Genomic DNA, 14574 nt, shown 5'->3' with positions numbered 1-14574 from the left:
GTGACAGAGCCTAGAGAGACTCAAAGAGAGGGCCCTTAAAGCGGCGCCGAGTCCTACACGGCAAAAGTTGGCAGGGCGGCAATCTGTGGATGCCTGAGGCTGCTGTAGCTCAGCCTAAGCCAACTCTGGATGAACTTCCGACCTCAATCCAATCTCTCTCCCAGTACACCTTCTCTCTTGTTCCCCCAACCTGTCCGCTCGTTCTACCAATTGGCCTTGGCGGAACGGTAAGTATTGTTTTGTTGCTGTTTCTCAATGTCCTGAATAATAATATATCCCATTTAGATGCTTTCTCGACGACTTGTGACTGGGCGGATGGCCCAAATCGCCTCGCGCCATGCCCATCCCCGCGCTTCCTTTTCTCAATTCCGCGCTCTTCGAGCCCAAACTGAAGACGATGACCCTCATCTTGTATACCCCCTCGCGCTCGTTTTCTGGCGTGCCACTTGTGCTGATTGTTGTCGTCGCAGAACGGAAACTATCCTAACCCTCCAGCCGTGAAACGCCAATTCCGCGACCCGAATGTCGACTGGTGGGATAAGCAGGAACGACGTAACTTTGGCGAACCGGTACACGAGGACAACGATGTCTTGGGTGTTTTCAGTCCTGAGCAGTATACTCATGTCACATCCAACAAGGCTTTCCTGTCAATTGGTACCTTCGTTGTTGGCTTCCTCGGACTTTGCGGGTTGGTCAGTCTGTACTATCCTGACAAGCCATCGGTCCCACGGACGTTCCCCAATGGTGGACTCGAGAAAGAGCTCGGTGGTTCAGGAGCTGTTCGCGTAAGTCCAATCTCTGCTTATACTTCTTGTGGTATGGCGCTAACTTTCGACGATATAGGCTCATAAAACCGGAGAGGATACGTGGTGATTTTTCAGTGTTGATTGAATGTACATAAAATGGGTCCTAGATCATGCAATTGAGTTCCTGCTTCGTTCTTTCCATCATTGGTATAGTATGAGACGATTTTTCGAAAATGCACAACATACCGCCACCAAGCTGCTTGCTTCTATTTACCTACGATAGCAAGCACTTGGATACTCCGGGAATCTCTGTTTCCTGGGATATGTGTACTCGCTTGAACGACTGGATATTCTGTCAATTACACATTTCCAATGGCAGTACAAGCTTTGACAAATCGATACGGCTGGAAACGGATCCTTTTAGTCATATCCATTCTCGACTATCGGCCACTATAGACCTGTATTTATAGAGGGTAAATTATCGTATCTATTCCTGGCAACTTTGTGCATACATAAAGTCGATCCTCATTGTCGGCTGGTTGCTTTTGAAATTGGAATTGATGTCCATGACTCGAGCCGCAAGACGCCCATGAAACCTACAAGCTGTCTGATTTAGGCACAGATTTCTAGTGTTCATGCCAGGGTTGTATCAGCTACTGAGATACAAGCAACGATGGTGGCCCTCTTGGCACGCCGCTAACTGAGCAACCTCAGGCTCTAAATAAATTATAGCCGCCAAGGAGGTCCATCCGCCTACGTCAGTCTGTTGTTTCAGATTCACCCCTCACTCAAAACATCAAATAGTCGGTTCGACTCAAAGAACTGAAGAAAGCAACGCCTTCTGCGCTGATATTCTTGCAGAAACTAATTTTTAATTCACTAAATATCCGTCCAAAACTATAAATACTACCGCCGCGCCGAATTGCTACAGACAGTTGTGTCGGTACCTGATGGTCTCCCGATCCTTATACTACAATACTTACCTCTAACTTCAAGACAAACTGCATCAAACCACCATTGGAGCATATGTCGACGGCTTCTAATCGTTCCAGCGGTATCAACCGCAAATTGACCGACCTCCAGAATGAGGCAAAACACTCGCATTCTCGGAGTCTGTCGAGCACTCGCAGAAGACTCTTGAGCTCGGCAGATGCATACTCGTATGCGCTTCGAGTCGCCTTCCTCTCCCACTTACTCCAACCACGAGCACGACGCACTCAAACAGTCACGCAAACCCCGACCCATACTCGCCGTTCATCATCTTCCTTTCAAGACCTACTAGGGGACTTTGTTCGTCTCAGAGATTCAAAGAGCACGAGGTTCCCACATGGCTTCATTGCAGAGCTGGAGAAGAGGCTTACGGGCATACTGATGGGCAAGGAAAGAAGGAAGGAATATCAGGATCCCGTCGTTATCCGATCGTTCGCAGTCTTCCTCAATGCATTGAAGGATCCCTCTTTCAAGCGGCGAATGGAGCAAGATCGTCGCGTCGAAGATCTTGTCCTTATTTTCTTCTCAAACGCCACAAAGGAACTAGGGAAAGGAAAAGATCACCAGGATGATAGCTGGAGCCTGATGGTTGACAGACATGTTGCGCTTTTCGTCCGTCTGATCTCACTCATTCTCAAGGAACACGATTGGGCCAAGGAGAGACCAGAGCTTACCAGCAGGCTGGCAGTTCTAGAGTCAAAACTCCTAGCTCACGACCAAGATCTTGCCGAGACGAACGGATCAACCAAAACAGTCGAAACACTTGCACCTGTCAGCTACGATGTTAAAGATATGCCGTTAGTGCAATTGGTTGCGAGGATATTCGGAATTAGTGCCTTTCAAGCTCAGGATGATATTGACCGCAACAAAAATGAGTGGACCCCAAAAGCTGCTCTTCAAGATTTGAAGAATTATCAAGCCCATTTGACCCTTAAGACGGGGAAGACATTGTCTAGAGATGACTTTCCAGATGATGAGTCTTACGAGATCTGGAAACGTGGTGAAGGTCCAGACCTGTCGCAGATGATGCTAGCAATTGTACAGTCGAATCCTGAACTTGCAAAGAGTACGCCAGGTGCTACACTGCCACAATTCATATCGCAGGACTCAGTTAACTCTACCTTCTCTGACCTGTCACCTACAACTTCTAATAGGTCGAATCGCATTTCGTATATCATTGAGCAGCCTATAGACCTGAGCTCTCTGTCTCTAGTCGACGAGGCAGATCCTGATCATGTCTACACTTTCATCCCCTCTGATCCAAGATCTCTATATCGCGCAATCTTATCACGCGCTCTGATGTATGATCTTCAAGATCAGAAACTAGAAGCTACCGAAGCAACTTCTGATGTCCCATCTCTAAAACTATTGTCGAAACAATCGACGGAATTGCTCAACGAGATTTGCTTGCGCTGGCGCATTCCAGCTTCCTCTCGCGTCGTTCTGTTTTTGGACGTGATTCGGGAGAAGTTCGTGGATCAACAGATCGATATTAACACAGTTGATGCTGCTTTCACTTTCGTAAAGCAGGTGCCAACTCAGGAAGGGAAAAAAAGAAGCAGCGTACTGGCGTCTGTTATCTTTGAGAGGAATCGTTGGATTCTGCCTGATATTTCGTTGATGCGTGACCTCTTATCTGCGCTACAGGAGGCTCTTTTGCGGGAACTGTATGATGTGATGATGCATTGCTACGATCCAAAGCCTCATCCTATCGGTCCAGTTATGTATATTCTGGACAACCACGTTCGACTTGACCCGCAATTTGAGGACACTCCTGATAAGTTAGGAGCGTTTTCCAAGTATGTCGAGGAAGGGCTCACCGAAAAGGCTAAAGAGACCTATCAGAGACTCCTTGATGAAGCTATTCCAGCCGATCATATGCAATGGGAGGCTTATAATGTTGCACAATTGGGGGACTCTATCAAAAAGCTAGCGCAAAAAATCACAAAGCGCTACAAGAATAATCCTGTTATCATGGGGTAAGATTCAACAGAGCTTTCTTGGGCTATACAATCATGCATGCATCGCTAACTCGTTTTACAGGGTGAATCCACTGAACATACTTCTCACCTGTATACTTCCAATGTACGCAAACGATGCTCATGAGATTGTTCTTCGGCTGCTAGAGCGGGAAAAGGAACAAGGCATAGAGATCCCTGTTCAGGATGGCTTTGACCTTTACAAAGGACTGTCTGAAGTCAGGCGCCTTCATATGAATGCACTTCCAGAGTATGCTAATTCGGATTTTCCCTCTCGAGATGAAAATGTCGATCATTTATAACTGACTTTTTAATAGTGTTCCATTTTCAATTCCCGTGGAAAAATTACTCTCCAACTTCGTGTGGCGCTGGATCCAAGATACAGACGGCAAATTCATGGAGTGGGTTGAACAGGCTGCCAGACAGGATAATTTCAGTGTTCGAAGCGATGATTCAAATGAACTTCCTCCTGATGACAAGCGGCACAGTGTTTCTGCAATTGATATTTTCCGTTCATTCAACCAGGTTGTCGACGACATGAAGAATCTACAGTGGGAGGATATTCTTCAATACGCTAAATTCATGACAGCTTTATCCAAATCCATCGGAAGAGCCATCGCCAGATACTGCGAGATACTTGAACAGAATTTTACTAAAGAGATGGATCGCTTGTCTCCGGATCAGGAAGCTTCTTTGGCTCAATCAAGACAGGAGAAATTTATGCAGATGGCAAAGGAAGCTTGGGCCAATAGGGAGAAGATTGAGCCGTTCCAGTTTCTTCCGGAGGTATAATATCCAACCGCACAAGATATTCTTGAACTCGAAGCTAATTTCGATTTTAGTCACTCGTCAAGTTAAATAACATTGAATACGCCATTGGGCAGCTTGATAAGTTGGAAAAGGAGATTAATGTGGATGGCTGTGCAGATGTTATTGCGAAGAATACGCCCCCTATCACACAACAAAAGATTCGTAAAGCGACCACCTATGTTTTTACTGTGAAGATCGTCGAAGGAGAGGACTTGAAGGCCTGTGATATTAACGGCTGGAGCGACCCATATGTGGTTTTGACGGACGAATATCAGAAACGCATAGCCAAGACTCACATTGTCTACCGCAATTTGAATCCTCGATGGGATGATTCTGTTGATATCACCACCAAGGGTGCGCTAAACATTATTGCCACTGTCTGGGACTGGGATGCAGTGGGAGATCATGACTATGTGGGACGAACATCACTCAAGTTAGATCCCGCCCATTTCAGTGATTTTCTTCCTAGAGAATTCTGGCTTGATCTGGATACTCAAGGGCGTATCTTGATACGAGTAAGCATGGAAGGTGAACGGGATGATATCCAGTTCTATTTTGGCAAATGTTTCCGGACATTGAAGCGGACTGAAAAAGAAATGACTCGGAAGATTACAGAAAAGGTATGTTCTTCTCCCAAGTATGCGAATTCGTTGAACTATATACTGACGTGTAGAAACAGCTCTCTGCCTACATCAGCCACAGTCTTTCACGCAGGGCACTTAAAGCGATGCTCAACCGTGGACTTACTATTTCCAGCTTCCTAAGCCGCAATCGTACGGGACATACTTCAACAATGCCGACGCAAGAGGAGATTGAAACAGCGCTAGATCCCCTCTTTACGTATTTCAATGACAACTTCGAGATCATGAACAAGACACTGACTTCCGAAGCAATGAAAATGGTCATGGCTCGATTATGGAAGGAAGTGCTAGTAACCATTGAGGGCTTACTCGTCCCTCCTCTGTCGGACAAGCCTTCTCACCAAAGACCTCTTACACAGCAAGAGGTCGATATCGTCTCCAAGTGGCTAGGTTTACTTTTAACCTTCTTCCAAGTCCCTGATGAAGAAACTGGCGAAGCGCATGGTGTTTCGTTGGATATTCTAAAATCACCCAAATACCACGATATCCAGTCACTCATCTTCTTCTACTTTGAATCCACCGATACGCTCATCCGAACATCGGAAAGAATGGCCTCAGCAAACGCTGCACGACAGCAAATGAACAAAAACAAAATGCTGACACCATCTGGGCCTGGCAGCATCGGTGGACCAGGCGGTATGCTCGGCGTCCCCGTCCGCCGCGCAAAGAGTGTAATGTTTGTCCGGAACATGGGTACGATGCGAAAAGCCAAGGCCGAGAAGTGGCGAGAAGCGCAAGCTGACCCCAACGACGATATGATTTTGAGGATATTGCGTATGAGACCCGAAGCAGCTGGGTATTTGCGTGATCGCAGTCGACAAAAGGAGAGATTAGCGGCGGCTGCAGCTGCTGATGCAATTGTTAAACAGAGTCTGGTGGCTAGTAGCGGAGGACGAATGGCGGGCACCTTGGGTGGTCGGTGGTAATATTTCACTGTCTTTTGTTTTGATCTTTTCTCCCTTTACCTTACCTTTTTTTCTCGTTGAATTACTTCATTTATGATGTTGAAGCAAGCAAGCACGTTACTGGCCTTATACCCATTCCCATAGCAGATGTCAACAAGCACAATATACGCTGATTTCATGATTTCCACACCTCTCATTTTCTAATTTCACTGAGTCATTCACGAAAACATTGCATTCTCAAGTAATGAATAGCTGCTGTCTGTAAACTGCCCAAGAATGGCGCATAACCAGATAGTAGCACGATTGCATTGTTTTCACGAGACATGACGTGTATATGCTTCATGCTTGCTGACGATCGTCATCAAGCCAACAAGTTGAATACATTTGTAGGTACAATAAGTGTTATTACATTTCTATATGCAAACTAAATATACAGGATCCATCCCATCAGGCTAGAGGATAGGGACTTTCATTTCCGATCTCCACTAACCAAGAGGATAACACTACCAAGCTGCCTCCTTAAATCTTCACGATCAACATCATGCGTATCCTCAACCTCACCCCACATTTCAGTTTGATGTGTCACCTCCAAACTTGACGCTCGGGCAGCTTCTTCAACACCGAATCTCGACACTTGCTTCCCCTCTTCATATTGCTGATGAAGAGTCTCCTGCAAACTCGAGAAATGCTCGCCCCATTCAACCACCAGTCTGACCGCAACTAGGAGACTCTTACTAGCAAGAATTGCCCTCTCAAGACCCGCCAATTCATAAGCTGGGAGACCCGAAACCCAGTTTCGGATTGTCTCCAAGGTAGTCTCATCCTGAGGGGTTGGTAAAATACTGTTCTCGTCCAAGACCGGTTTGATCTCAACACCGGGCCAGATCGTTCTGGTGAGGAAGTTGATAATTTCTTTAGCAACCCTAACTTGTTTATCACGTAGTGTCTCCTCCCCCGGTGCTACTGCTGCGCTCGATAAGGGGTTGTGAATCCCCCTTTCTGGAACCCAACATAATAGAGTATCGGTCTCGAGATATCGCATGGCTGTTCGCGCAATTTCTTGCCGGATTCTTTGTTGTCCTAGTTCATCTTCTTGTACAATATCGGTGGCACGGGTGGTGAGGGAGGTAAGCGGTATAAGATGTTGTTTGAGCGCTTGTTGCGCGGATGTGAGGAAATCCCACTCTAGGGCAATGGCTTCGGCGAGATGTCTTTTTGTATTGGGAACTGTAAGGATAGCCTTTGTGGGACTACGGACGGGTCGAGTGTCAAGCAGTATCTGATATCCATCTGGGGCCATCCAGTTAGTAATCGATTCGGGTATTCTCAAGGCAAGAAGTATTCTCAATCATACCTGATGACTCTTTAACATTAACATCCTTCCAAAATCGGCTCTTCAGAGGAGAAGTTTTCGCTTGCGATACACGTGTAGTAGTGGATTCGGGTGAGGAGGTACTTGGACTCGTCTGGCTTTCTTGCTGTTGTGAGGGTTTCTGTCGCTCTAGACCCGCTCGTCGCGGATCGTTTCTGAATTCTGCAGAAGGCGTGGGAGCTTTCGGAGGTGGTCCATGAGCGGTAATGGGATGAGCAATTGCCCATGTTCTTATGGCACAATGGAAACATCGGACGCCCGATGACGACGTTGGTGAGGATATTGATAATGGCAGTCGGTGAGACAACAAGATTGTCGCCGTTCGACGGAGCTGAGTTCTCATTGTGCAGCCTTCCAAAGTCCCTGATGAATAATGTGGGTTTTATGGTGACCGATGGTAAAGTGTTCGACCTAATTAGTTACTTGAAGCTTTTTTGCTGGTGACGATATGGAAAAGTATTGCCACTCATAGCCGCCTTTGTAGTAACCCTAACCCTATTTTGATAGTCTCCTATATCAACATATTCGTTGAACAATTGAATTTGTGGCCAAAGGACCCTACTGTTTTACATATTAAATAGGTAAAATGAGATGGTGCCGTGATTGCCAAGTGTTCAAAGGATATCGGCTTTTGATAGTGCCAGGCTCCAGATGTCAATAGATATATCTTCCCTCAGAATATATATACCCACGGCACGAATAACCACGGAAGCTTAGAATGACCTACTACCTAGGGAAGGTTGGAAATCCTCTGCTACCTGCAGAGAATGAAGGATGTCAACAAATTTTCATTCGAGATTAGCTGGAGATGGAGAATATATAGATTACACACAGCTTTCCTTTCTCGAGTAGTCCACATACTTTGCGATCCTACTTTCCAATCGAGCCAATACTGACAAAATCTGATATAGAGTAGATTTACGAGACCTCGAGCGTGCATGCAGTTCTAATTATTCTTTTAATAATGACATTGTGTTCTCCAATGTGACAAGTAATCTCCTTGAGAATACCAAACTTGGCTTCTACACATACAGCTGATCATAGGCATCTGGTCAGACCTCCCTAGAAGTTGAGGCGAAGAACATGAGTATGAAGTCATTGAGCTAGCGGGCTAATTGAGATCTATGCTTGGCCGAAGTACGTAAATTGAAACTGAGAAAAGCAGGCAATGGCTTGACACGAATCTAGAATGACGCTTACTTTTGACCTAGGTATGCAAGGGCACCGATACGATAGCAGATGCAGCAGGGATAGACGCGGACACCCAAGGTACTGTATCAAGTCATTTGAGATATTTCCTATTGAGGAATGCAACTACCACCGTACGTAGTTACTAACTTACTAGATGTATGTACATCGGGATATGTACATAGATGTATCCCCATCATGCACTTAGATCTAAGTAGATGTACAAATGCATGAGCAGATTCATCGAAATATGTACTTTCCCCAGATAGGTAACATCCACTTTGACATCTGAAAATTGTGGGGGGGCGTTAACGTCGGTAGATCAAGTTCGAATCGCGACGTTCCACGACAAGACGCCAGTTCGTGGATAGGGGTCTATGCAATCTCTATAATCTCAATGCGCAGTTACTGAATAGGTATGTAAAAATTAGAGGAGATTATAACACTGGGTTTAGGCCATTGTAGTATTGGATAGCATGGAACACACTGATCAAGAGAAAGATTACCTGATTCGGAAATATGTTGATGGCTATCTTAGCCCTAATCCAAGCAACGTTCGGATTCGATCTGAATAAAACGTGCATCACAACGCATTCACTGGTAATTTTGAGACGCAATATTTTCTTTGTACAATGTACATATACAGCGGGGTACAATTGAATTGGCATTGCCAGCACGTACACATAATAATAGTTCCATATATAGCCAAGCCATCAACAGTAAGTGAAAGAAACGGTTTTTTTTACTCATCGCCAAGAAATCGGCGATGATTCCTGAGTCAAGTTTAACTTAAACAAATCAAATAATTATTAATTCCTAGAATAACAGTCTTGTTAAATGCACGATGTTCCTAAACAGGATTATCAATAGCGTTTCGGTCAGTATTCCCTTTACTCCACACCGGAGTAGATGTACGTACATATGTAGTACTACTACTACTAGGTACAGAAGCGTTCTTGATAGGTAGTACATACATCATTGATATTTTCACTGCATGAAACTGGGGCTAGACTCTGCTGCTGGTCAAGCATTAGTCTCTCGGGGGGAAGTCGACTTGCATTCCCGGATGGACTATGAGAGGACGCTGACAACCCGACATGCATATATGGCTTGCATGCATGAAAAAGAAAAGAAAGAAAAGGAAAGTGACAGGCAGGAAAAAATGCTACTAATATAATGGGGAAACTATAATTTCGTAATTCGCAGTATTCCATACGCAAGTTAATTTATTGTTTACAGAGTAAATTCGTACTGTACATCCTACATGAACGATCGGCTTATAATACTTAGCTTAACGTAGACAATGTATTTTGAGTCATTAATTGCGGCGCTGCAGATATGGACATCCGTCGAAGGTGGTTGGTCATTGGAGGTTGATGACATTCATTAAGGTACTTCTGCTATAACGGCGTCAGTATACCGAATGACAATCTTGGAGGAATAGTCATACATGGGCCACTGTATCTCTGATCCAGCCAGCACCTAGATTCGTGAAGCTTACCCAGAATCATTGGTTATGGGGTCCGCGCTATCGACAGAATGTCGGCTCATGCACCTGGATTCAGATTCAAGGAATCAGAAATAGCCACACAGCTTCAAAGTACCGATGTGCTAAACGCCCTGCTTAGGTGGGTTCATAGTCCTAACAAAGAAAAGGAACGTGGCTGAGACTCCAGGATCCCTACATAGGTGGATACCACTATATTCTCTTAACGTATCTAATTATAACGGAGGGTCAAATCGCTCCGATAATGCACCATTCCTGTATCCTACCCCTGATCAACCGTAGTCTACATGTGATACTATCTATCTAGCGGATACACTTCTGTGAAGCCTCGTTCCAAGTTTTGCCTAGCATATTCAAGGTTATCTGCGTATGCGGAAATTCTACGTCAACTGCTCTTGGCTTTGTGCCTTTATGGCTAGCACTCTTGACATGAGTCAGAGTATAGAGAAGTCCGAGGAGGGCTTGGAAGAATGCATTTGTATCATTAGTAGATAGCCTCACATTCCGACTGACACGATATGCTGGAAGCTGTCACGACAGATCCATTTCTTGATTCGGCCAGCACAGAGTGACCCTGGACATACTCAGATCTGACTGTAGTTCAATCCGAAGCATACATGACCTACTGCCGGATTCGAGCGAGCCATCTCATGAGAATTCCATGGCCTTAAAGGCTCCGCAACAAATGTTACTTAGAACGACCGGAAAGAGTGACTAACGGAGCTCCCAAATCAATCAAGATACTTAATTCTGACTGTAGGATCAGTTAGTCAAACGTTAGTTTTCGCTAAGCAATTAGCACTGTAACATTCCGCTTCTTTTTTTCTCTTTCTCTCTCCTCCACAATTAACACTATCCACCGTGACACAGCCCTTAAGTTTCTACCTTAGCTTTCGAAAAGAAGGCAAGTGTTTATTCATCGGTGAGTCGAAGACATCCAAATCTGGAGATGTTACTGCTGGCTCGCTGATCCATGATCATCTCCCGTCTAGCCGTCATACGTTGTCGTTCAAGCCCCGCCGATATTCTCCTAAAGCTTTACAATTGGCTGAATGCTTCTAGAAGAGTCCTCCGTAGGGTCTTAGTGTTGATGGGTCTTGGAAGGATTGCTGTTCTCTTTTCTTTTCCTTAGTTACATGCAGGGAACGGGGATGGTAATCAGAAAAGAAAACAAGCATTACAAGGGCTACATTACCTACCCCATACGTAAAGGCGTTCACTGCCTACGTACTCATTATTGGCCAGGCAGGTCAGTAGCTCGCCAATACTATTCCTTTCAATGAGTCCAAAGTCAAATGTAACGACTCGGCATAAGGTCGGAAGAATACCTTGTATGGAGTCCTATCTCTTTGCAACAGTTCTAGATTCTCTTTCATGATTCAATTTGACCGTGTTGATATGTCCATCTGCCACATTTCCGGGAGAATACGGTGAAATTCCCATAGAGGATTGCAATCTACTGATGAGGAGGTACTACGGTAGCTGAGCTTTAGGGTACATAAGTCTAGCTAGGGTAAACTATGATTACCCTATCATCTAGGGTTTGTCAGACACGGGTTAGGGTTATAAGACATCGAATTCGGCAATGTCAAAAGCTCACCAACAATGTACAACATCGTAGACATATGTACATTTACAGCGTAATATGCGTCAGTTACATACGCAACTCGCACATGAAAAAAAGGGAAGTACAGCAACACAAACCGATAATAAAGAAACTGTCACCTCGTGCTCCGTGACTTTATTTCGCCGCCGAGGCCCTGGCTGTTTATTTCCCCTCGTTCTCTTTCGCACGGACTCATTGATAGATTGGCATTGAGACTATTCAAGGTGGCTGACTCCGTTTTCAATGTTAGTGTATCGTATATACTGTATTAACTCTATTGAGCGCACCGTAAGGCTAACTCTATATTGTAACTTATGACCGAAACCAACAGTGTAACTCGAGTATACAATCGCAGTATATTTTGCCGATGTACTTCTCGTTAGGTTCTGTAGCTTTACCGAAGAGATAAATCCTAGTCCCAGATCTCGACCAGGTCTATTTGTGTTGTGCTGATAGAGGCTTACTCCGAGCTCGGTTCATCACTGGAGATATTGTATTTTACGACGATGTAGCATAAGATAGTTACTCCGCCGTCTTCCGAATACGTCCGTAGTATAACTGTATCGCGGAGGTCCGTAGGGCAATGCTATGCTCTATTCGATATAATGCAAGGAAAAAGGAAGCGAAAGAAAGCGTCAACCGACAGCTGCCCAGAATTCTCAGTAATTCTAGGCTCAATCTTTCGGCGTTGACTCCGAAGATCTGTGTGGACGGTACGTACAATTGCGTGCATGCTCATTACTTTGATAGACTTTACACTAACCAAGACGCTTCTGCACGTTGACACATTACACACAGACGAACGGCGCGGAGGCCTGTAAGCCATGACCTAAGACTAAATAGTCATCTTTAAAATAGTTTGTGACTAGTGGCCATCGTCCGAGATCTCTTGTTATTATCCTCAATTTTTCCCTCGGAAAGAAATGGAGAAATATACTTATTGCATGTACTAAAGAGACATACGATGGGTTGCTGAAGCAGGACCTTTCCCCTTCGTTCGCGTCAAGCGTATGCCTACCTACCTAGCAAGGCGTGAGAAAAAATAGACTGGACTTGTCCAGGCGATCAGGGTCCGCTCGACAATAAACCTTCCCGAAGAACGAACGCATGGACCTTCTCGTGCTTTCGTCATCTAAGATGTATCTTGGTCAGGGCATGATCTTCATCTTCTGGCCTTTTATCAGGTCTCACACTACACCTCTTCAGTCTTCTTTTTAATCAATATCATAACCAGGACAAAGTTTGGTACTCCAATAAGAGTCGTGATAGCAATCCAGGAGACTGGCTGGGTGAAGTTCGAGAGAAGGTCGTGGCGAGACTTTTGAGCCTAGAAATAGCAATTGAGCATAGTAATCCCAGCTCGTCGTCGGATAATCTTCGTTTCTTCTGCCATGGGTATGTGATACTTTTCCGCTTACATAGCTAGTCGTGTACCTGCACGAGCTGATTGTTGCCATGAAAGCGACTCGTTATTAATAATACCTCCGCGTAGTCGAGAGACTACTGAGTCACTCTATAGTTAACCCTAACGATCCGGCCTGTCAGCAAACTCAAGTTCACATGCACGTAATAATCAAAGCAAACTTAATTATTTACTTTTTACGAAGTTGGACAATACTAACTTGATTAGTCCATGTAGTTGCTACCTAGCAGGATTAGTTTCGTATCCTTCGTAAGTTAGCTTGTTTAGGGTTTATGGTATTATGGATCATCTAAATTAGTTTCAATTCATGGCTGTACAATGGACGTGCTCATCGTGATATCCTGATTCGGACGAGCAATGTATTATATAAAGGATAGAATTGAACGAAGAGACCGGTATCAAGTTCCGGAATCACCGAAGAGAAAGGTGAGAAATCACTATGATTCTTTGCACAAGACGACGTGGTATGTATTACCTGTAGTAGTATGCTAATATCATTTAATTTACATTAAAGGGACCTTTTTGTGGTGGTTCCTCCATCGTTGTACAGAGTAAACGTATTAGGGTATAGTGACTTAGCCCTAACTTCGTAAAGTCCGCCACAGCTACTTTGCTGATTATGAATAATTTAAGTCACCATTCACACTCCAATTTGTATGAATTTCTCGGATTTGATGGGCCTATGACTTCCATTTAACTTACCATACCGTACACTTTACAGACTTTGCTCACTTCGGACTACGTACGGAGGAGTAATGCCTGTTTAGTGCGCAGGATGGCTTGACTAGGCTCAGACCAGCTCCGCATTTGCGACAATGGCCCCTGCACTGCTTTATCTCCCATCAGACTAGGCTAAAGTTCTTTCTTAGTCACTGTGCAATTCAGTGCTTTTTACTTTCTCCACGCGTGTATCTATCTTGTCTGTCCCTTGTCTTTGCGTGCTTTGGCAGGGATTCCGCTGTATAGGATAGACTCGGATCGCCACAAGGATCGTCTCAAACTTAGATGATGAAGGATACGGAAATATAAAAGACAAAAGGGTCAGACATCAGGACATCTGACATCGGCATCACGTTATCTTCTTTGCTTTGGTGGGGATGGAGAAGAGAGGGGCAAAAAAGACGCCAAAGGCAGATCTGTGTTCGTCAAGTTTCAGTCTTACAGCAATCACACGAAACGTTGCCTTTACTCTTTTGTTATTTCTTAATACTCATTGGTCGACAAGATCGCTAATCAGAAATGAGATTTGGATCGACTCAGCTATGAAATTGGCCGAGTGTTCCATGCCAAGTTCCTTCTGTGCTATTGCAACTGCGTTACATAACTTGCGCGTAGTTACAGTTTCTTAGAAGATCGCTTATCGCTTCACTGTATGGGTAAATGGTGCAAATCATAGGTAGAAGCTTG

At 44.7% G+C, this 14574-nt stretch overlaps 3 protein-coding genes across 3 annotated transcripts; 2 read left to right on the top strand and 1 right to left on the bottom strand.

Moving 5' to 3' along the window:
* The first annotated feature begins 163 nt into the window (after window positions 1-163).
* On the top strand, window positions 164-1070 carry TSTA_006230 (uncharacterized protein). The gene is made up of 4 exons (XM_002488206.1): window positions 164-227; window positions 286-411; window positions 471-785; window positions 844-1070. The coding sequence occupies exons 2-4, from the start codon at window positions 286-288 to the stop codon at window positions 871-873; spliced, it is 471 nt and encodes a 156-aa protein (XP_002488251.1). The 5' UTR covers window positions 164-227; the 3' UTR covers window positions 874-1070.
* Window positions 1071-1772: 702 nt separating this feature from the next.
* TSTA_006220 (C2 domain protein) lies at window positions 1773-6257 on the top strand (the record flags this gene model as incomplete). Its single annotated transcript, XM_002488205.1, has 5 exons — window positions 1773-3715; window positions 3780-3965; window positions 4033-4501; window positions 4558-5145; window positions 5205-6257. 5 exons carry the CDS (start codon window positions 1773-1775, stop codon window positions 6090-6092), a joined length of 4074 nt encoding a protein of 1357 aa, XP_002488250.1. The 3' UTR covers window positions 6093-6257.
* Window positions 6258-6457: 200 nt separating this feature from the next.
* Window positions 6458-7856, bottom strand: TSTA_006210 (mitochondrial molecular chaperone (Atp12), putative). Its single transcript, XM_002488204.1, has 2 exons — window positions 7426-7856; window positions 6458-7361 (listed from the first exon to the last, which is right to left on the bottom strand). Exons 1-2 carry the CDS (start codon window positions 7784-7786, stop codon window positions 6541-6543), a joined length of 1182 nt encoding a protein of 393 aa, XP_002488249.1. The 5' UTR covers window positions 7787-7856; the 3' UTR covers window positions 6458-6540.
* Window positions 7857-14574: the final 6718 nt, after the last annotated feature.

Source organism: Talaromyces stipitatus, genomic scaffold (assembly GCF_000003125.1).
Source record: "Talaromyces stipitatus ATCC 10500 scf_1105507295517 genomic scaffold, whole genome shotgun sequence".
Taxonomy (NCBI): domain Eukaryota; kingdom Fungi; phylum Ascomycota; class Eurotiomycetes; order Eurotiales; family Trichocomaceae; genus Talaromyces; species Talaromyces stipitatus.
The sequence above is the reverse complement of the archived record's forward strand: the minus strand, read 5'-3'. Positions and strand labels throughout refer to the sequence as shown.

Coding starts and splice junctions, on each gene's coding strand:
- TSTA_006230 (XM_002488206.1), top strand. CDS start 286: ATGCTTTCTCGACGACTTGTGACTGGGCGGATGGCCCAAATCGCCTCG. Junction 412..470: donor AAGACGATGACCCTCATCTT/GTATACCCCCTC, acceptor TTGTCGTCGCAG/AACGGAAACTATCCTAACCC. Junction 786..843: donor GTGGTTCAGGAGCTGTTCGC/GTAAGTCCAATC, acceptor TCGACGATATAG/GCTCATAAAACCGGAGAGGA.
- TSTA_006210 (XM_002488204.1), bottom strand. CDS start 7,786: ATGAGAACTCAGCTCCGTCGAACGGCGACAATCTTGTTGTCTCACCGA. Junction 7,362..7,425: donor TAATGTTAAAGAGTCATCAG/GTATGATTGAGA, acceptor GGATGGCCCCAG/ATGGATATCAGATACTGCTT.